The following is a 22,907-nucleotide window of genomic DNA, read 5'->3' as shown; positions in this document are numbered from 1 at the left end:
TCTCAGTACTCTGTGGTGGGGGGATGGGGCCCGGCAAGAGAGAGGGCCCAAGTCCTGGCCGGGGTGGACCAGGCCTCGGTGGGCTGCACACTGACGGCAGCTGGGACTGGCCCAAAGCTTTACAGTTAAGTATAAGGTGAACTGGGCTCAAAATCCAGCTCTCTATTTTCCCTGCTAAGTCACATGCTCCTCCTGGGAGACGAAGTTTGCCAGACTTCTTTAAAAAGGAACAGTTTGCTCAAAGTATGCTGCAGCTTTTAGCGCAGGGCAGAAGTGTGAAAAAGAGCTGGCAGGAAGCCCGGCTGCCCGGGAGGGCAGGCACCCGAATACGGGACGATGGGTGCCAGCCAAGTGGCAAGGCCAGGGCATAAGATAGTAGCACTCAGACTATAGCTCCTGCCAGCCTCCTCTTGATTAACGGTGTACGTGTGTCCCACCTACCACAGGCCTTACCATGCCCCTACTGGTTTCTCTTAAATTGACTCGTTCCCTAACTCCATGCTAAGTAAGCAATAATACCCATGAAATCAGTCAGGGATTCTATTTTTTCTGATACATGTAATAACAACAGCATGACTACTAAAGAAGAAATATTTAGGGGCACCTGGGTGGCGCAGTCGGTTAAGCATCCGACTTCAGCCAGGTCACGATCTCGCGGTCCGTGAGTTCGAGCCCCGCGTCGGGCTCTGGGCTGATGGCTCAGAGCCTGGAGCCTGTTTCCGATTCTGTGTCTCCCTCTCTCTCTGCCCCTCCCCCGTTCATGCTCTGTCTCTCTCTGTCCCAAAAATAAATAAATGTTGAAAAAAAAAAAATTTAAAAAAAAAAAAAAAAAAAAAAAAAAAAAAGAAGAAATATTTATTCATATGTCACCTAAAAGAATGCTGTGCACCACAGCTGGGCAGGACTGGTCCAATCCCTCCCTGGTTCTTCCCAGCACACAAAGGTCATGGCTGCCTAGCACCCCTGCAGTGCCCTGGACATGACATGCCCTTCATCACCTTGTGCTGGTAGGATCTGTTCGGATGGCCGTGGCCCCTTCCAGATGGTAGGCGCCCTGCCAGCAAGGACTAAGCTCTCCCAGGGTTTGGACCATACCTGGTGTGAGGTGCCTGTAACAAAGGCCACGTGTGGCTGTTCAACCTCTCACCTTTCAGTGGCACTGAGCGGGGAGAGAGATGAGCCCCACACCTCCCACCCCACCCCACCCCTGCCGACCTCCCCCTGCAACCTCCACACCCTCCTCCGCCCCAGGTCTTGGTCAGAGCCCCCCACTCACCTGGCCCTTCCATCTCTCGGTCACCCACTTTATCCTGCTCCCCGCCCCCAGCACAGCCAAGGGGGGTGGGGCTCAGAGAGGCTGAGACATTGTCTCTGCTGTCAAGGAATTTGGAACTCGTAGGACAGCAAGTAGGATAAATGCGATGGTGTTTTGAGTGGTAGAGAGGAGAGAGAAAGAGGGAGAAAGCTAAGGAGGTAGTGGGAGAGAGATAAACATCCCGCCAATGACCATCCAAAGTCTGCCCCGGGACCTGCCCTGTGATTATGCTGCACGGATCCTGGAGAGGCAGCCGGGGACACAGACAACCCACTCTCAGCACCCCCTCTAGCCCTCAGTGCCCCATCCTCCTAGTTACTACCCCACCCCCTCCTGCAGCCACACTTCAGGCACTTCCTGTCCACCCTTACATTCCCCCTTACTCTAATAAGCATGGCTTACCTTTCTCAGCCTAAGAGGAAGACTGCCCCCCCTCACCCTCCTGCCCTCTGAGTGCCCCCATGCTCCCCTCCCTTCACCCTATTCATAGCTGTGATGCGGGTGGGCAGCCCAGGCGGGGCCTGGAACAGGTGTGGGGGATCGGGTGACTGACAGATGAGCCGAGACAGCCGCAGCCCAGGAGTGGTGGCCAGAGGGGCTCAGATTCATTGTCATGTGCTGGTATGTGCCTGAGAGAAATGTCAGGGCCCAAAGGGAGCAGCAGGCTGGGATGCGGACCAGTCTGGGGTACTCGCCTCCCTCCAAGGCCTCAGCTCACCTCTGCCCAACATTTTCAATTTACAGACTGGTGTTAACAACCATCCGTGTCTAAGAGTCCTCTCTCCCCCGCCCCAAGGACAGAGGTGGCCTCGGCTGGTCTCATGTGTTGTGGGGAAGGAGGGAGGGATTCAGCTTCTCAGTCCCTGCTCTAGACCATGCATGTCACATCCAACAGAGCGCAGCCTCACAACTCAACCCCTCCTGCACCCAGATGCCAGCTCCAGCTGGAAATGATTTGTCCCGGCAGCCATGAGCCTAGGAACTAATACCGCAATCCCATCAAAGAACAGTAACTTTCAATGGGGGGTGGGCTAGGAGGCTGGGTTGGGGATATTAAAGTCCTCCTCCAAGCAGACCCTGATCAGCTCCCCAGCATGCACAGTCAAGGCCTGGGCTGGACCAGAAGAACACTGCCAGGCTGGAGAAGAAAGGGAGGCTTTGGGGGAGGGGGCTTTGTTTCCTTGTCTGCTCAGCTCTCCTAACTGTGTGTGGTTGGTCTCACAGCAGCTCACAGCAGGGGAGGGAGCAGCCAGGCAAGTGGGCAGGAGAAGAGAGTTCCAGATGGCTGGGAACGCCAGAGCTGGCTGTGAGGACCCCATGGCTGACCAAAAGTCTCATGGTTAGCAAACAGGAGCATTTATTTTCCCCCATCACAGATTTGTACCCCTAGTGGCTCTGCCCTCCCCACCCAGGAGGGACCAGATGGCTGCCAAGGTGCCCCGGCTGCCGCCATGCCCCCATCTCCGATTTCACCCGTCCTCACCCTGACCAAGTGTCTGGCCTTCAGAGAGGGCCTGGCTCTAGGGGCTCAGGCAAGGGGCAGGGGCAAGGCAGGCACACAGCCTCCCTTCACTGCCAGCAGACCCCTCACACATTGGGGTCCTCAGAGAGACAGCCTCCTGCAGGCCCTCAAGAACAAAACTGCTGACTGTTCAGAGAAACAGGCCCAGGGAGGCTGAGATCTGCTTAGGTCATCACAGTTCTCAAGCGGCAGAACAGAGACAAGAGCCTCTACAGCCCAGCTGGGCCCCACTGCTGCCCCCCTGCTCTCCCATGGCACACTGGAAGGGCCCCACTGGTGGCCCACCATGCTCCCCTATATCCTGGTTACTGTCCCGGGACCCTGAGATCTGCTCTGGATTCTCCCACTTGGAAGGTGAGCTCTTGGAAGACAAGGTCCATGTCAGGTCCACACAGTGGGGGCTATGCACAGCCACGGGCACAGCGCAGAGGCCACAGGGGAACCTGCTGGATCAATTTCCACCCCTCCCTTCTCCCATCAATCCCTGCCTCCTACCTCCCCCAAAACATCAGAAGGAGGGGATGTGGGCCACAAGCCCACAAGGTTGGACAAGAACACTCTAATTCCTTTTCCCTACCCGCCCAACTCTCACCTCTGGCAGGACAATCTTCTTCATTTTCTGGAAGGGAAGTCTGGACTCTAGAAAACTCAAGAGGCCTAAGTGCCCAACTCTACAAGAAATGCGCAGTTAGGTCTGCCATCTCCACACCACCATTCTCTGCTGTCCCTCAGGGCCTTGCGGATCCTTTCTTAGGCAATCCAGAGCCTTCTCCAGTGGGAACAGGGGGAGAACAGGACCCTGAGCAGGGTACACCCCAGGCACTCTGTAAGGTCGGGCAGCTCAGTGTCATGGTTCCGAGCACACACCCTGGAGACACAGTGGGTGTGAATCCTCGTGACCCTGGCAAGCCATTTCACCTCTCTGTGCCTCGGCTTCCCCTCTATAGAGTAAGGCTGTCAACTGAACCTGCCTTTGGGGTTGCAGCCAGGATGGAACATGCTGATATATGTAAAGTGATGAATAGTGCCTGGTGTGATTGTCCACCGACTGCCCTGACCTACCTTACAACATGTAGATCACGAGAACGACCAAAGGAAAAGAGGCTCACCCTGGCTGGGTGTCTTAAAGCCAGGCCCCTGCTTACTCTATGCCTCAGTTCTCCCCTGCCTTTGTGAGATGGGAGGCTGAGGATGGTCCTCGTCTGGATGGTGGCTAGAAAAATACAGAATATTACGACTAAAAGACAGGAATTAGTGAAAAGGCCCCAAATATACCATTCACTCCTCCAGGATACTGTTCCCATAAATGCTTCCTGCCAACCAGGCCTTCCTCTTGATCCGAAATTGCAACCCCAGGGTGACTGAGCCAGTGCTGAGAAGGAGCCACAAATCACCTTCCCAAGCTCCTTCTTCCAAGTCAAGGCTAAGCCTGGACTGATGTGAGGGCCTGGGGGAGGAAGACTCAAGAGAGGGTGCAGCCTTCACCAAAGAAAAGACCAGAAGCCTCCCTAGACACACAGCAGGAACAGGAGTTGCCTGTACAGTGACAGTGCTAATGGTAGCCCATGGCAAAGCCTCTTGGCCCCAATTTCCATGTCATAGCTGGAAAGGAGAGTAGGGAAAGGAAAAAGGGAAGTGAGGTGGACTAAGCCCCTCCTGAAAAAAGAGAGAACGGGTCCCTGGGTGGCTCAGTCAGTTGAGCATCTGGCTTCACCTCACTCAGGTTATGATCTCACAGTTTGGAAGTTCAAGCCCTGCATCGGTGAGCATGAGCCCTACTCTGGGTGAGCCCTGCTTCTCTTTCTCCCACTCTCTGCCCCTCGTAGGATTCTCTCTCTCTCTCTGCCCCTTGCTTACTTGCACCCTCTCCCTCTCTCACAAAAGAAAAAAAAAAAAAAAAAGGGAGGACAACCTGCTATGTCAGCCTCTCTGGCTGAGGTCCTGAAGAGGCTGACACGCCTGCCTGACCTACCCTATTGGCTTCCAGTCTGGATGGCTAATTATTCAACTCAGGACAACTCTGGCCACTTCCCACCTGTTCAAAACCCTTCAATGATTCCTTATTACTAAAGAGAAGGGATAGCAAATCTTTCTCAAGTGTGCCACTATCTTCCCCCACTGCCTTCACCCATGGCAGTCGTTGCCCGTCAATCCAGAACCTTCTCTTTCTAGATCTTCTCAACCCAGCATGGAGGAGAGACCACACCACAAGAAAGTTCAGCAAACTCAAGACTAAAGGCTGGCCAGAGCTAGAAGGAGCCCTGGGGGGCAAAGGAAACAAAAGGAATTATAACCTAAAGCACCTCCAGAGGGCTTAGAGATAAGAAGTGAGCTGGTGTGCCTGAGAGAAGGCCTCAGTGGCTCTGGCCTGGAGGGACCAGGACAGTGGGGGCAGGGGAGGGACAGGCTTCTACACAAGGAACTGACTGAAAGGCAGTACCAAGGATGGTTAGGCCTCCGGGCCACCTCTCCCACCCTTCAGCAAAAGACCAGGGAATAATCATCTTCAGAAATTAAACAGGAGGGCTTTGGGCTTCAGGGATCCTGGGCAGGCCCGAACAGGGAAGAGAGAATTAAGTGAAACCCGCATAAGAAATGTTTGGCGCCCCCCAGCCCTTCCTGCTGCCTCATGCCTCGGATGCAGTGACCACGTATACCCCTTCCAGGGGCACAACTCAAGGAGTCTTCTATGGAGAAACTGAGCCACCTCAAGAAAAAAAAGGTCTAACAAACATACTGACATTTATTGATTTCCTAAAAAAAAACAAAAAACAAAACAAAAAAAAAAACAGATGTCAAGTCCGACCTTGCACACAGAGCTCCCAATAACTATTAAATATGGGCATAGCGTAAACAACAAAAGAACTTCAGACTTCATCAAAATGAAAACCCTCTGTGCTCCAAAGGACACTATCAAGAATGTGAAAAGAGAGCTGACAGACTGGGAGACAAATCTCCAAACCGCACATCTAATAAGGGACTTCTATGTATAATATATAAACTCATGACTCCATAATAAAAGACAACCAATTTAAAAATGGGCAAAGGAGCTCAAAAAACATTTCTCCAAAGAAGATACAAAAATGACAAGCACAGAGAAATGCAAATCAAAACCACAAGGAATCCCACTTCATACCCACTAGGATGAGTATAATCACAGAAAATATCAATTGTCAGCATGGGTCTGGAGGAACTGGGACCCTCATACAACTACTGGGGGGAAATGTAAAATGGTGCAGCTGCTTTGGGGGACTGTCTGGCAGCTCCTCAAAAAGGCAAAGAGTTGCCATATGACTCAACAATTCCACAAGTGTCTACCCAAGAGAAATGAAAACCTACGGCCACAGAAAAACTTGTCATGAAGTTCACAGCAGCATTAGTCATAAAAGTTGGAAACAACACAAAAGTTCACCAACTGATGAACAGATAAACGAAATTTGGTATATCCATGCAACGGAGTCTAAGTGAGCCATAAAATGGAACCAAGTACTGATTCATGCTATAACACAGCTGAACCTTGAAAACATTATGTTAAGTGAAAGAAGCCAATCACAAAGGATCACATATTGTATGATTCCATTTATATGAAATGTCCAGAAAAGTCAAAGCTATAATGACAGCATTAGTGGTTGCCTAAGGCTGGGAGAGTGAGCATAGGAGGTGGTAGCTAAAGGGTATGGGGCTTTCTGGAGGTGATGAAAATGTTCTAAAATTGACTGGCAGCACAACTCCGTGAATATACTAGAAAACACTGAACTATACATTTTAAGTCAGTGAATTTTATGGCAGGTGAATTATATGGCAAGAAAGCTATTAAAAAAATATGGACCAGGGGCGCCTGGGTGGCTCAGTCGGTTGAGCATCCGACTTCGGTCAGGTCACGATCTCCCTGTCTGTGGGTTCAAGCCCCGCGTCGGGCTCCGTGCTGACCGCTCAGAGCCTGGAGCCTGTTTCCGATTCTGTGTCTCCCTCTCTCTCTGACCCTCCCCCGTTCATGCTCTGTCTCTCTCTGTCTCAAAAATAAATAAATGTTAAAAAAAATTAAAAAAAAATATATGGACCAAAAAATATGACCATTTTAGGAAACTGTCCAACTTAAAATACAGACATCAAAACAGATAGAAAAAGGGATTAAAAGGAAACAAAGAAAGGAGAAGAAACTTAAAAAATGATTCTAACTTTGTATCCCCAGAAAGGAAGAGAAAAACTGTAGTCATGAAACAAGATCAGGATGCACTCAAAGAACAAAAAGAAACTCTTAAAAATGTCATGGTCAAAGTTAAATATCTGACAGAAGGTGGTGCAGAGAATGCCACCATATTCCATTGATCTAATCCACCACTAACTGTGTGATGTGCCAAGATCTTTGGAATGACTAAGATAGGAAAATGCCACCAACTGAACTATGACACACTAGCAACTGAAAGACTCATCCATCTTCTTCTACAGTCACAGAACCCTAATTTTATTGAGAATGGCAGTTTACTCCACCAAAAGAGTACATTTCCCTGGCTCCTTTGCAGCTAGGTACAACCATACAACATAATTAGGTGCTGTGTGGGACTTCCAAGAAGGCTCCATAGAGGGAACGAAGTTGGCTTCTTCCTTCCTGATGGCTGGAACTGGAAGATAAATATGATGGCTGGAACTCCAAAAGCCATGATCTTGAGGACAGAAGCCATGCACTGTGTATGGCAGACAGTTGGAAAGGAGACAGGCCCCAGTGATTTCAAGGAGCTGCTGGACCAGCCTAGACAGTCCATCTCGACTTACTTTACATGAAAGAAAAATAAACTATATCTTTATGCCACTGTTACTTTGGGTTTTATGAACTATACACTCAGATACACTCTTAACTAATTTAGAAGAATTAGAAGATAAAGTTAAGGAAATCTCCAAGAAGATGAATTAGAAAATCAACAAAAAAATTATAAAACTTATAGAGGATAGGTCCAAGAAATCCAACATTAGACTAACAGGGGTTCTTGGTAAAGAACACAGAGCAAACGGAGGGAAAGAAACAATATAAGTAAATTTCCCCAAATTGAGAAATACTAATGTCACAATTGAAAGTGCCTGGCTTAAAAATTAGAAAGTAAAAACACAGACAGCCCAAAGCTCATGAATGTGAAACTTAAGAACATAAGGGATAGAAAGGAAAATGCAAATTTTTCAGAGATAAAAAACAAAAACGAAACTCAGTGGCACAACAAAGGATAGAGAATTAGGATATAATGAAACTACTAGTGTTTGAAGACAATGGAGCAACACATTGAAAAATGATTCTTGCAAATCCTTTCTAGGAAAATGATTTATGACCTAGTTTCTCTACCCAAACTATTGATCTGGTCCCCAAAAACAGGCATTCAAACAGGCAAAGACTTAGAACATTTATCTATCACACATTTTTTTCTTAGGGAGGTACTAGAGAATGTTTTCCAGCAAAATAAGCAGGACACCAAACAGAGAGAAACAGGAGATCTGGAAAGCCATAGATTTAATACAGGAGAAAAGTGGAAGCAGTCTAGGTGTAGAGAATAACCAGTTCAGACTGGAGCAGAACAGAGGAACCCGGGAGGAAAATCTCCAGGAGAAAGGGTAAACTGATGAATGATCTGATAGGTTTGAGCATTTGGGGAAAAACTTAATAAAAAAAAAAAATTTGTATGATGGTTATGATGGAACGATTTGTAAAATTTTAATAATAGGTTTATTTAGAAATATGCAAGTAAAAAAGCCATTTATTTGTAAGAAAAAAACAAGAAAGTTGTACAAAAAATAAAACGTGATCATAACACATAATTACACCATAAGCATTATTCTTGGCTCTCTGGTAGTCATTTTGCATGGTCAAAAATGTAAACATTTTATTGCTTTTATTAAATTATACAACTTACTGTATATGATAGTACTGAGGTGATGAGGGGGAAAGTGATATAACATTGCTGATGCTTTTCTACAGTACTGGAATAAATACAAAATGTCTTAGTTGTGATATCAAGGTATAGCAATATAGAGGTAGGACTTTGAACTCAGGAGATAAAACCTAGAATAAACAAGCGAAAATTTACATCAACTGCCTCCAGGGATCGGGATTGGGGTTGGGGAGGAGTGGGACAAAAATCTGACACTTTTCACTATAAGCCTTTGGTATTAGTTAATATTCACTGATTTAAAAATAAGATAAAGTGAAAGAAAATATAATCTATTTTTCATCCCAGGATAGATTAAAACCCAGACCTTGTATGACCAAGACCTTCAGGATCCAACTCCCCTTTCCAGTCTTATTTTCTATTATTCCCTCTCACACACCTGTACCCATGATTTCCCCTCTAGAGCCCACTTCCTTATGCCTCCCCCAGGCTGTACCAGCCCTTGCCAGGCTCAGATCCTGATAGATCTGGCCCATCCCTAAAGGCCCAGGTCCAACTTCCATTCTGCTCATACAGCAAGCCTGCAGTGTGTAAAAGCCAAGCACCCTAAAGCTAAGGGGCCCCGAGTCTCAGTTCTAGCACTGTCTCTTCTGAAGATAGCCAGGCCCGTGGGTTTGATTATAGAAGCTCAGGCTGGAGATTCCCAGCCAGGGGCCTTTAAGCCACCTGGAATTATATGTAAAATACTCTGAAACTGTCCAAAGGCTCCAATCAGCATGCCTGAAGGACTTCTGCACTTCCTCACCACTGGCTTAGTGTGCACTTGTGTGACTCTCTTCCCTGCACCCCTTTTCTGCGTATACTGGGCCCCCAGAAGGTAAGCTCCCAGCGCAGGTACTACACCTCCTAGTCTTAGAGGAGATGTTTCAAAAGTAGGGGGCTCTCCCAACACAGAACCAGCAGAGAAGGCAGCAGAGGCAAAGCCTATGGGCTCAGCTGTTTGACAAGCTGGGTAGGTATTCCTCTTGGGGTGACCTATCCTAATCCTACGGCCTACTTCTCCAAGCCCTGCCCAGCCCAAGAGCTGCTCTGTTCCAGCCCTGAAACCAGCTCAGGAGTTGGCAAACATTCCACGTTGGCTCTTTGCCTATGCCCCCTTCAGTGTCTCCTGAAGTCTGTTTGCAGCGCTATAGCCCCCTAGAGGCTGCATTTCCTGGCCAGACCCGGATGCCATCACCACCTCTCAGAAGAGGGACTGATTCTGCTAGCTTGGCCCTCCAGCACCACTGGCTGGCTCCCTGTCTCAGCCTCCCGCCACTGTGTGGCCGTTTTGTGCTTGCTTCCCCACTCTGCACTGGCCCTGCCTTCCCCGGGTTTCCACTCATGGAAAGGGCACCTTATGCTCACTCTTCCTCCGTTCTCCTCATTATCATCAACGTACTAGGGACTGGAAGGAAGAGTTTATCAAAGGGCTTACCCAGAATTTCACAAGAAAAAAGGCATTGGAAGGTCCCCGTTCAAAGAGCTCCTTGAGTCCCCCCTTTTTCTCTGGGAATTTGTCATAGATCTGGCGGATGTCCACGGCTTCGAGGTAGGGGTCACTGTAGCTTGGGCTTGACTGGCCAATGTGTACAAACAGGTGCTTGTTATACTGTGGAGAGAACAGCTGGTTTCAGAGACAGGTAGAAGGTATCAGGGCAGACACAGCAGCCCAGAGCTCAGATCACAGCCATGCCACCTAGAGCACGTGACTTCACTTCTCTGGGCCTCAGTTTCCCAACTGGTAAAATGGAGACAGTAAAAGGATCAAATGTAAAGCAAAGTTAACGGGTATAAAGCATTTGGTGCTGTGCCTGCACCTAGTCAGTACTCAATAAATTGCAGTTATGTGTATCATTCTTGCCCTGGCTATGTGGGCATTTTCTATCTTTGGGCCTCTGTTACCTCATCTGTCACGTCAGACCACTGACCTAGATAAGCTGTTTTCAAACAGTGCTCCACCCTATAGATGGGGGCTAGGCTGCCTCTGTGTCCCTTACAGGCACCTGGCTACAACCAAAGTCTACTTCTTCTGTTGTACCCACTGGGCTTCTGAGTAAGAGTATGATTAATGGGTGCCTCAGCTGAAAAAACAAGTTTGAAAACATCAGTGTGAAATGGTCTGTGAAGTCCCCCAGGCTCTGGCACCCTGTCAGCCCAGCCTTCTCTAGCTCCTCCTCCTCCTCTGACCTTTGCAGGTAACGCTGGTCACCAGGGACACGGGACCCTGAAGGAGACAGGGTGGGGATGGGGCTCCTCTCTCTGCTACTGTCCCAAAGATATGGGTCAGACACAGGAGGCTCCTCAGAGCCACAGGGGAAAGGGGGGGTGGTGCTGGGTGGGAGGGCAGAGAGCATGGAGGGAAGAGTACAGATCAGAGAGGGAGCAGCAGAGGGAGAGGCCAGGAGAACCGGGATAGAAAAAGAAACCAGGGGACGGCTTTGGGGTGGGAGCATCAACAGTGTCAGGGAAAGAGGGAGGTGAAGTGAGGAAAGAAGAGGGAGGGAGGATGAAGGAAAGGGGGAGGGCCAATGGAAGGGAAGACTGGGAAGCAACAGGACATCTAAGTAAAACCCAGAAGTGGAGTGGGGCAGAAGGCCAGGGCAGGAAGCCAAAAGCGGGTGGAAAAAGAGCTGGAAAGACATGGGAGCAAGAACCTCCGGGAACAGGAGAGGGTGGGAGAGCCAGCCAGACCCAGGCCAGGACCTACCGTATCAGGGTCCTGCTGCTGCTCCAGGAAGGCAGAGAACTCCAACATCCAGAGCTTGGAGCTGGCCACACTGCGGCCCTGCCATGGGGGTGCCGGGGGCGCTGAGGGCGATGGGGCGGGTCCTGCAGGAGACTCAAACCCTGCATGCAGCAGGAAAGGCACATGGGGACGGGTCCACATCTCAGCCTCTGCGAGGATCCCAGGCCCAGCCGTGAGACCCTGTGCTGGCAAGGGAATCATCTCCTGCCTCCCCTAAATGGGACCCCCCCCCCCCGGCAGGGGTGGTGGAGGGGAGTGCCTGGCCCGGTACAAGTTAGGCCCCTTGGGCCCCCCGTACAGAACTATCCTCAAGGGAAAATGGATGCCGCGTGGAGGGGCCGGGATGCCAGCTGGGCTGAGGGCTTCCGAGCAGCACAACTACGTTCTTGTGGAGGAGCTTCTGGTCCGGTCAAAGATAACCAGACACACTGACTGCTATAGTGATGGAAGCCCCGTGAGAACTGGAAGTTTCCGGATCTGTTCATTGCAGTCTCTCCAGCCCCTAGAACAGTGCCTGGCATTCCTTACAGGTTTGCTAATAACAGAAGTAATGAGTGTGATAAGAATTGACAAAGTATGCACTTGGGGGTGGGCAGGAAAGGTTTTTCCCAAGAAAGTGATGCTTGAAGGAAATAGTAAGTACAGGCAGGAGGGGAGAAAGGGGAAAGGGTGCTCCAAGCAGAGGACACGGCAGAGGCAAACTAGGGGCTGTGAGAAGCTCCGTCCTCAGAGGAACTGGAGAGTGGGTGGATTTGTGCCAGTGGCAGGAAACGAAGACAAGAGATGAGCCGGACGGGGGAACTGGGCTAAGCAGCATGAATTTTAGCCTGAGAGTCTGAGAGGGACAGAGGATTTTAGGGAGGACAGTGAACTGATCAGACATGCATTTCTGAAAGATCCTACTCAGTGTGAGGGAAGGACTGGGCAGGGGTGAGGCGGTCAGAGGCTTGGTCCCAGGGATGTTTTCCCAATGGAAAAATGACGGCCTGAATGAAAGCGGTGTAGTGGAGGGAAGAGTAAGGGATAGAGGAGGCACATCCTGGGCCTTAGTGACTGACAGGACGTGAGAAAGCAGTGAGACAGAACTCCAGACACCAGCTTTCCAGGCTGGGAAGTCCCACATGCTGAGGTGGGTAACTCAGGAGCATTCAAGGAAGGAGACAGAGAAGAAACACAGGGGTGGGAGGAGGGCCATGCTGGACACTGAACAAGTGCTATGTGCCAGACATGACTGGATACACAGAAGACACAGACCAGTCAGCCACAGACGTTGCCCCCCCAACCCCAGATACTGGCAATAGAGTGTCAAGTGTCAGATGGGGGTGCAGAGCGCTCAGGATGCCTAAACTGGGTGGGGGCAGGGCAGAGGAGCTTCCAGGAGGCCTGAGCAACAGCCCAGAGGCAGGGCGGGGCTGGGGGCATGGAGGGAAGGAGGGAGAGGAGAGAAAGCTAAATTACCAAGGAGGTCCATGCAAGTCCTATTACAGGGAGCCAGGATTGGAGTTTGTTGGTTGGTTGGTTGGTTGGTTGGTTGGTTGGTTGGTTGGTTGGTTGGTTTGTTTGTTTGTTTGTTTGTTTATTTATTTATTTATTTATTTATTTATTTATTTATTTAAGGATTGGAGTTTAAGCCTAGGAACCACATGGTGGGAAGAATAGGTGGGCCTGAACCAAGACAGTGAGGCCAGGGAGAGGAGGGGACACACAGGAGGGTGGATCGCTTGTGCTGGGAGAAAGTAGCAATAAGGACACCAGGAGGGTGGATCGCTTGTGCTGGGAGAAAGTAGCAATAGGGACACCAGGAGGGTGGTGGGCTGCTCTCAGAACAGAACCAGCCAGGCCAGAAGGTCAGCAGGGAGTCATTCCCCGAGCCAGAAAAGGTGGTTAAGGGGAAGGATCCTGTCTTGCCCTTCAGAGAGGAAGGAGGTAAGGGACCTCCATGAGAAAGAAGCAAAGACAGGGCAGGTTACCTGAGCAGTGAGAGGGAGGGGCCCTACCCATGCTCCAGGCCTCTGCCCAGGAGTGTTCCCTCTGCTCACAAGTGGCTCCAGGCAACAAAGCCACGCTCTCCTTGGACCTCCCATTTTGAAGGAGACATCTTAGCATCACCAAGAGGGAAGCCATCCCAGGAGCCAAGCTGCACAGGACACACATGCAGCATAGAAAGATGGCCGGGGGACAGCTGCCCTGGGGCACAAGGACCGCCCCCTCTGACCCGTGTGCACCCCTGGAAGCCCTGAGTGTATCAAACAACCCGAGAGGCATGGCGGGCTTGGTGCACGGCAGAGATGTGCGTGGCAGGAGCACAGAATGGGGTGGGGCCAGGAGACTGAGCACACGCCAGGGCAGCATCTAACAGGGGCGTGAGGCATCCAGCTGTCGGGGGGCCGGGACCTGGAGGGCAGGAGCTGCAGGTGTGCGAGGTGCACGGGAGCTGTGCGCTGCCGACCCACCTGGCAGAGGCAGTGAAGGCTGGACAGCGTAGGTTTGTTGAGAGAAAGGTTTCACACTACGGAGACAGGAGAGAGGAGGTGTAAGCCCTGGGCAGGTTGCAGCCCAGGAGTCTCTGGCAGTGTCCAACGCTGTGTGTGGCTGGCCCCAGTGGTCTGAGCATAAGTGGCCTTAATGGGCTCTGGCCACCTGCTCCCTCCCCTGCCAAGTCCCTCAAGTTTCATGGATGACCCACAGAAGCAGCATGTCTGTTGGGAAAATCCATTCCTCCCTCCTTCCTTCCCTCCCAAGCCAGCCAGAGGTCTGCTTCCTAGCCTCTCTCCCTCAGGGTCCCAAGCTCTGGCCTTGTTTCACCCTGGATAGACTGGAGTTTCAGCAAATGCCACCCCAGCGTGTCCACACCACAGACTGAGCTATTGCCTAAAAAGCAGGACAGCCTGATCCCAAAGCTCAAGCCCCTCCTGAAAGGCTGCCCCCAGACTGCTACCCTGTCCCATACTGGGAGCCAGGCTCAACAGCACAAGTTCACAGGCTCAAGTTCAGTTCAGAGAGCAACTGGTAGCAGGCCATACTCACTCATGGGATGTTCCAGCTTGGCCCGGCAAAGCTCCTTGCCAAAACTGAGGAGGCAAAAAGCACAGAGTCAGCACAGTCCCATGCACCAGGGCCGTGGTGTGGGAAGACCGAGCAGGGTTCTCATCTGGAAGGCAGGGTTGGGGGCCTAGACCCAGTGGTCAGTAAGGAGAGTCAGCACTGCTACACTGGGCTAGGTTACAGCAGTGTCCCAAAGTGTGTTTCAAGGAGATCTAGTCTCTAGACACACTCTGCCAAGAAGGTGCTCCTTGAGAGAAACCCCAGGTTTAGAATTACAGCAACTGTATTCCTCCCTTAGAGGCCCACAGTGCGTAGCAGCACATAAGGCCTGAACAGTCCAAGTTCAAGAAACCTATTTAGTTGTAAGCCTCCCAAACTTCCTTACGCACAGAATTATTTTGTTCCCTATCTATGCAATATTCTGACGGACTAGCAGTCTCTGGAGCACACTTTGAAAACTCCTAGACGAGAGGCTCACCGAGCATGGGGTGAGGTCCTTCCCTACACGCCTAGGGCAGTGCTATGGGTGCATGGTGAAGACCCATGTAGACCCTATAGCCAAGAAAACCTTGTGAGGACACAGCCCTAGAAAGGAGGAGCCTTTCTAGATCATTCTGAAAGGGTGACCAAGCTGGCTGTGGCCAAGAAATTTAAAACCCAAACAAGCGTTTGTTCCTGAACATCAGCTCTCCGACTGGAAAGAGAACAGTGCTGAGGAGCAGAGGGGAGGGGGAGCCAGGACAGGGCCGAGCGGTGGAGAGCTGCTCAGGGGCATGCTGGTATTACACCAAAGACTCAGGCATCAGCCCCCTCACCTGTCAATCAGGCCAACTCTGTAGAGCTCCTTGGTTGGTCAGCTAATGGGAGCTGCTTTGCCCCTTGTGGGAGGTCTGCTGTGTCACCGTCAAGGCCCCCGAGAAGGTGGTGCCGATGCCAGCAGAGCTGTGCCTCAGCGTGGCCCCTTGGCCCTTGGTCCCTCCTTCCCCCTGGCTCTCCTGGCCTTGGAGGACTCACGTGAGAGAAATGTGGCCTGGCCAGTGCCTCTGGCTCCTCAGGAGGGGGAGGAGTGAGAAGGAGGGGCTGGTGTGGCCTCTGGCTCCAGGCAGCCCCACTTACCCCTGAGACTGCTGGGTGGCCTGGGCCCCGGGCGAGGGCCATTTTACTGTGGAAGGCTGTGGCGGAGATGGCCTGGGCGGGCGACATGGGAGCCATGCTCTGCAGGGCCTTGTCCTTAGCTGCCTGGTCCTGGGGAGACATTGGAAGGGAGGGCCTCAGCAGTGGTCACTAGGGCAGGCATGGGCAAGGCGGGGTCCGGGCTTGTGCTCAGGGAAGCTGTCCTATCGCCAGTGGTCAGAGCCCTGGACAAGGCCCTGAGGGCCGAGGCTTACGCCCCTGCAGTGCTATTAACTTTGTTTGTGACTAAATGCAGGTCACTTGGTTTCTCTGATCAGTTCCCTCATCTGTCAAAGGGGCAAAATACGTGTCCAGCCTATTTTATTAGAGCTTAAAGGGCCTTTTGGAGACCATCTGCCAGGCGGTGTCTCCACGGGGATACTCTAAGAACAGAAGCTTTTTAGTCCTTGCTCGCCTCCACACCACTGGCAGCTGGCATGGTACCTGGCTCATAGTAGATGATACATAAATATGTCAGAGCCCTCCTCGAATGGACAGGAGGGGTCATCCTCGGTCACACAAACTGTCTAGAGGCATGGGGCGATCTCCTGTGGCCCCACCTGTCTCAGGCCTGCCCCAGAGGTCTCCCCTTGCACTGTGGACACCCAAGGCACCCCCAGACTTTTCCATGTCAGGATGTAAACACATACGGTCTGTCCTCCCTGGGTCCAAAGGCCCCAAAAACGGGTTCACCCTGCACTGGCTCTGAACAAAGAAGTACTCAGGGAAGCATATGTGAGGAACAAACAGGCACTTAATGACGTTAGTGATGATGATAATAATAGTAGTAACAATTTTTATATGTGTGTAAGCCAGCAGTTCCCATCCTGAGTGTCCTAATCCCACAGGTCTTCAAAAGTGATGAGACCGTATTTCAGTACTGAGATTTCTGTATTTCAAAAAGCCTGATGGGAACTGTGTTTTTGTCCAAAATAAGACCACATTTATAGACTGGAATGGCAAGTATTATTCAGCGTGTATAGCTTAATTGAGGCCAAAAGATTGGATTATGTCAATTCAGGAGCTCAGATTAGAAATTCTATCTTTACGATGAATATTTTTAAACAGAGAAAATAAATTAGCTGTTATTTGGTAATGAAGTTGGTAGACCCAGATCTGTCCTGAGTCATAACCGAGTCATCCCGGAGAAGTGATGGAGGTCCCTGCAGCCTACAGGTGCCGTTCTATGACAGTTTCACTGAGTCCCCACTGTAGCCCTGTGAGGCGGGCACCACCTTGGTGGCCCCCAACAGCATCCCAACGCCTCGTGATTGTGGGGCAGGATTCCAAAGGCCCCTCCACTCAGCCTCTCCAGGACCATCTGCACTCACTTGGCACAAGGTGACCCACACGTGGACTCTGAACATCACAGCACTCCTGTGAGGCCAACAGGACCAGTAGGATCCCCATTTTAAGATGAAGAAACCGAGGCTCAGAGAATTTATGTGACTACGGTGTTGACAGTGGTGATGGTTGGCCTGAGAGTTTGGCCCCGGTTGGCATTATCAATTTACCTCTGGGTCTCTGCAGGGCTGGGGCAGGGGGGCGGAGGACACTGGGGCAGGGAGCGAGGAGGATGGACACTGATATTTACCAGCACCCAGCGCACACCACAGAACACACAGGAAACCCTTCTGAGTGGACGGGTCATCCTCAAACCACTGTCCTTTTGGGGTCAAACTTGGGCCTTGCTCTCAGAGGCTCTCTGATAACCAAAGAGGGAGCTAATCAGCATAAGGTGGCCTCTTCCCAAGGACACTTGCACTGTTCAGGAGGAAGAAGTCAAACACGCCCAGGCCAGCTGGCTCAGGCCTCTCCCTCCAGGAGGACATGTATGATGCAGCAGGCCACACCCTCCCAAAGCTTGCAGACCTCTGTGGTTAACAGCTACATTATGAAGCCAGAGAGCTCCATCCGCTCAATGTCAGCCACTTACGTCCCTTCCCGGATAGCTGATCTAAACAAATGACTGGGACTCAGGAAACCACGTCCTTACCAGGGTGGGACAGGAATCAGGGGGAAGTAGGAAGGACATTATGAGGAGTGACATCAAATGGCCAGGCTATAAGGCCAGGGAGTCACTGAATTTTGGGGCTGGAGAGGACCTCAGACGTCAACTTGCTTAACTCTGTCATTTTACATTTTAAACCAAATGGAGCTTGAGGAAGGTCAGTGACTCATCCAAGTTCACATGGTACAAGGGCAGAGCATGCTACACCAAATCCCGGGTCCTGGAGGATTTCTATCTAATAGAAGTCTGTCCACCAGGGATTATGTTAGGTCACAGACCCCTTTGAGAATATGACAAAATCCTCAAACCAATCTCCCCAAGAAAACTCATATAAAGATTTGCATATTATTTAAGGGGCTCATGGCTGCCCTTGATGCCCATCCAGTGGTCTACGAAGGCTCTCCCTGGCCTCCAAGTTACAGCATGTGGACAAAGGTAGGTGCGATTCCTTGAAGCAAATGTGCCCATACAGATGGTCCCCAAGGGAATTAAAAGTTTCCCTGGATGGCTGTAAACAGAACACTGTAAAGTCTTGTCTCCATTCTGGCCCCCTGCCAGGGTCCCAGTGAGAGGCAGACCGGAGAGGGAAAGTGGGGCTCAAGTTGGACTCCAGGACCCAAGGGTGTCTGAGGGTACGTGTGCTGGCTTGAGAGGGAGTGACAGCTGAGGCCCAGCCAGCTGTCCCAGGGACAAAGGAACGAGGTGCCGGGCTGCAGCTGTGGGGGCTGGGGACAGCTGGGCTGAGTGGGCAGCGGGGTGCGGCTTCCTGGGAGTTCCCACCACTCATTTGGAGCCTCCCATGTCAGGATCACGGACAACTGAAGCCACACGGGACCTTCAAGCTCCTCTAGTTCAGGGGTTTTTAACTGGGTTATGAGCTACTTTGGGGTTCAAGAGCCACAGAGCATCAGAAGCAGATGGGAGCAGGGTCTCTGGCCTATTCCTCACTAACCTAGCTTTGACTGGAGTAGCCCCTTTGATAACATATTGGGGTGATATTTTGTTTGGGGGGGAAGGGGGGACCCGGCTGCTTAAAAAAAAGTGTGTTAACTGCTGGACTCAGTCTGATTCCCTCAGATGTTAGCTCTTCCTGCCAAGTAGCTGGGCAAACTCTACTACAAGCATGTCTATGGTGGGGTGGGGGCTCACTCCCTCTTGCCATTCACCAAAAGGGTCCCCTGGCTCCAGCGACCAGGAGGCCTAAGTCCTGTGGGGAACAGAGTGCCCCAGGGGGAGTCCTGTGGGGCATGGCCCTGTAAGGTAGGGCTGACCTGGGGAGGGGAGAGAACTGTCCATCTCAGAGAGCAGAGTGCAGGAAGGAATTCCACCAGCTCCCACAGTACAACCCACCCCCACCCCACCACCCACAGCAGTGCCTCCCAAGCCTGACCACCCTGTAGGCTCAGCAGATGGCAAATAAGGGGCCAGTGGCTCAAGGACGTCCTCAAGGAAGGGGGTATGGAGGACAATCCCACTGTGATTCGGGAAGTACTCTGTCCAGGGAGGGGGGATGCTCTAGAGCCTGGTGGTCACACATACTTACACACACACACACACACACACACACACACACACACACACACACACGGCTCTGAAGTCAAGTGTCATTCCCTATATAGACAGGAGCACAATTATAGGCTAAATCCCAGTCTTCTTAACACCAACAAGCATGCTGGCTCTGCACACAAACAGCCAGCCCCTGAACCCAAGGGAAGACTTTTCCTGCTGGAAAAGGAGCTCCAATTTCTAGGAAGCTGCCCCCACCCATGCCCTAGGTCCTCCCTCCCACTGCTGCTGTTTGCCTTACCTTTAGCTTGGCCTGGATCTCGCGGGCTTTGCGACGGGCCAGCACCTGGATGTGGCTGGAGACCTGCAGCAGAAAGAGAAGGCTCCTGTCCCTACCTCCCAGAAGGCCTGTGCTCCCCATTCTGGCTCCCTGACCCTCAGCACCGCCCTCCTCAGCCTCAATCCACATCTGTGGAATGAATGAATGAAAGGGCCAGTCAATGGTGGGCCTTCAGTCCCTCCATATCCAGCTAATCCAGACTTTGGCAATAAATACAAGTATAGTGCCAGTACTTTGTCCTCTGTTCTTCTGGTGTCCTGGAGAGGGGAGGGGGCTACTGACTCCCCTGTAAGGTGAGGGATTTCCTCCCAGTTGATAGCAACAGGAACCACAGGGAAACTGAACTATCTGTGGCACACCAAAAAGACACAACCCCTCTGAACCAGCCCCACCAGGAATCCACACTGGGGCCTACAGAGGCCCTGGCCCACCATGGGAGCAGGCTGGAACTGGGGTACCTGCCCCTGGGACCCACACTCATCTTTCAGGGCCCACCTGCTTCCTGGTGCGGGTCTTGCCTGTCCGGAGCTTGATGTAGCGGGCAATCAGCTCATTCCGACCTACAGAGACACCAACAGCTTCTCAGTAGAAGAAGGACAAAAGGCAGGCACACAGGACGATCTGGGAGATCTCTTCCCTCATCCTCTGGCCACCTTGACTGGGTACTTGGGGTGAGGATTCTACAGGTTCCCTCCTGCCCTCCTTGGATCCCACGGATCTCCCAGCAACAAGAGGAAGCTGAGGTCTTGGTGGGAGACTGGTAACCTGAGAGCAAGGAGGTGACAGGGCTGTGGGCCCCACATAAACTTGGGGAGCCCTCTCAGAGGCCACCTCCTCCCCTCCACTCTATAGCAGGCTGATAGTCCTGCCTCCTCCTGGGGCCTTCTGCACACTTGAGAGGCTGCAGGGAAGCGCTTGGACTTTGGCCATCCCCCATGCAGTCCCCGCGGCTTCCACCACCTCCATATGAGCAGGGCCTTACAAGATGTCTTGTCTGGTCTGTGAGCAGCAGCAGGGATGGGGGACATACGTGCTGAGACACCGAGGGTCCCCAGAGAGGAGGTCTGAAGCGCTTAACTCAAAGAAAACCCAGAGAGACCACAACTCCAGCTCCGTGGCTCTAACCAGTCAACAAGTAATACTGAGTGTGCGCCATGGGCCCACCCTGCTAGGGGCTAAAGCTGCATCTAAGGAATCTCAGAAAACTATGAGGAGCCACCTGTGTCCTCTACTACTATAAATGCAATTATGAAAAGAGGTTCCGTCTTCAAAGAAACTGCCACCTAGCTGAGGAGAGACGTGTGTCCATGCTGTAACTCCAGTGCGTGCCACAGACAGGGAACACACAGTGTGTTCAGAGCACAAGGGGTCAGTTCAGGTTGGGTGGTCAGGTGAGCCTTCAGCTGGACCTTGACCACTGGGTAGGATTAAACCATAAAGAAGGACGTTGGGCTGGGGAGAGGGAGGGCAAGGGGATTTCAGCAGGAGCTACCACCTCCCTGGTCCAGCTCTGGGGCCAGAGGGCACAGCCGACAGCCTGCCCTGTCCTGCTGGCCCTTGTTGAGCCTGGAGGACTGTGACTATGAGTAAGGAGACTGCTGGTGCAGGGGGTGGGGGTGGGGTGGTGGTGATGAATAGGCTATCCGCCACCCTGCTGTAAGCAGAGAGCACAGCCAAGGCCAAGCCGGCCCCCCAGCTGACCTTTCCCCACTGCCAACGCTGAATTAAGAGGCCACCCTGAAGAGGTCTCATCTGCCAGAAAGACTAGCTGGCCTGAGCACTGGACTGTCTGTGTCAGGGAAAGAAGGGAGGGAGGATCAGACCCTGAGGATATCACCTGCCGGCTGGTCTGCACTTAAAACAGGGATCCAGCAAGATGGCTCTTCTCAAAGCTCTCCAGGGAGAGGTATTCCAAAGGCTCCTTTAAACAAATGTCTGAATAAAGTTCAACAGTCCTGCCCCATGTCTAACTTGAGACACTCATGTTGCAGCTATGAAGTGCTATTATCACTTGCCAGAGAGTCTAAGTCATCACCAGTGGTGACTATACACGGGTCACAGAACTGGGATTTGGGGAGCCAGATGCTAGCCCAGTGGTTCCACAAATGAGCTATGGGACTGTGGCCAATGGGATTTTATTCCTCCATGGACCTTTACCCAGACTTCTCTTCTTAAAACAGGCCCTTTTAGGTGCGCCTGGGTGTCTCAGTCGGTTGAGCGTCCGACTTTGGCTCAGGTCATGATCTCGCAGTTTGTGGGTTTGAGCCCCGCATTGGGTTCTGTGCTGACAGCTCAGAGCCTGCAGCCTGCTTTGGATTCTGTGTCTCCCTCTCTCTCTGCCCCTCCCCCGCTCATATTCTGTCTCTCTCTCTGTGTCAAAAATAAACATTAAAAAAATAAAAATAAAATTAATTAAATAAATAAATAAATAAATAAATAAATAAATAAATAAATAGAAGGCCTTTTTAGGGTATTTTCTCAAGATTATTCCAACCAAATTTTTATAGACTTAGGAAACAGACCTTAACTTTGGCTTTCTCAAGATTATTCCAACCAAATTTTTATAGACTTAGGAAACAGACCTTAACTTTGGCTCAGTTTCCTTTCCTGTAAAACAAACAGGCCTGTGGGAGTAGTGTAGTTCAGAGACCAGCCTGGGAGCAAGGAGAAGAGCAAGGGGAGAGAGAAGGTTCCTGAGAGCCAGGAAGCTGACTGCAGTGCTGGAGGACATGCTCTTGAGAAGGGCAAGTTGGAGAGTCCCGGGGCGGGTGGTGGGAAAGGCAGGGGGCACTCGTCTGAATGGCATCAGAGACCATTGTGTTCCCGTGCTGCTCCTCTAGCCCACACCTTGTGTGCAGGGAGCAACCTATCAGTTCTATCTGTCTTTTCTGTTAGATTCTCAACACCTCAGAGCAAGAGACTACACATCCCCATTCAGGTCGGCATCTCCAAAATCTGGCCCTGTTTGTCAAATAAAGGGTATATCAGCAAATCTTGACAGCCGACCCTTGAAGAACATGGGTTTGAACTGTACAAGTCCACTTACACATGAATTATTCTTAATAAATACAGCACAATACCATATGTATTTTCTCTTCCTTAGGATTTTTTAAATAACATTTTCCTTTCTCTAGCTTATTTTACTATAAGGATATAGTGAATAGATATAACATACAAAATATGTGTTAATCGACTGTTTATATTATTGATAAGGCTCTGGTCAATAGCAGGCTGTTAGTAGTTAAGTTCTGGGAGAGTTCAAGTTATACATGGACTTTCTACTGTGTCTGGGGGGAGGGTAGCATCTCTAACCCCCACATTGTTCAAAGGTCAA

At 51.2% G+C, this 22,907-nt stretch overlaps 1 protein-coding gene across 8 annotated transcripts in view; it reads right to left on the bottom strand.

Annotated features, from left to right (window-relative positions):
- The window catches only part of TEAD4 (TEA domain transcription factor 4), a 69,917-nt gene that overhangs the window by 8,566 nt on the left and 38,444 nt on the right, over window positions 1-22,907 (bottom strand). For 7 of the 8 annotated variants that reach the window (XM_047865922.1, XM_047865929.1, XM_047865927.1 and 4 more), the window contains 7 exons: window positions 20,069-20,133; window positions 19,535-19,597; window positions 15,660-15,788; window positions 14,526-14,569; window positions 13,952-14,007; window positions 11,460-11,647; window positions 10,188-10,361 (listed from right to left, as the gene is read on the bottom strand). In XM_047865922.1, the coding sequence (XP_047721878.1) occupies window positions 10,188-10,361; window positions 11,460-11,647; window positions 13,952-14,007; window positions 14,526-14,569; window positions 15,660-15,788; window positions 19,535-19,597; window positions 20,069-20,133 (719 nt within the window). The remainder of the gene's footprint in view (window positions 1-10,187; window positions 10,362-11,459; window positions 11,648-13,951; window positions 14,008-14,525; window positions 14,570-15,659; window positions 15,789-19,534; window positions 19,598-20,068; window positions 20,134-22,907) is intronic. The other variant, XM_047865925.1, reaches the window with a different exon arrangement.

Source organism: Prionailurus viverrinus, chromosome B4 (genome assembly GCF_022837055.1).
Source record: "Prionailurus viverrinus isolate Anna chromosome B4, UM_Priviv_1.0, whole genome shotgun sequence".
NCBI lineage: Eukaryota > Metazoa > Chordata > Mammalia > Carnivora > Felidae > Prionailurus > Prionailurus viverrinus.
Note: the sequence above shows the minus strand (reverse complement) of the source record. Positions and strands in the feature narration are given on the sequence as shown.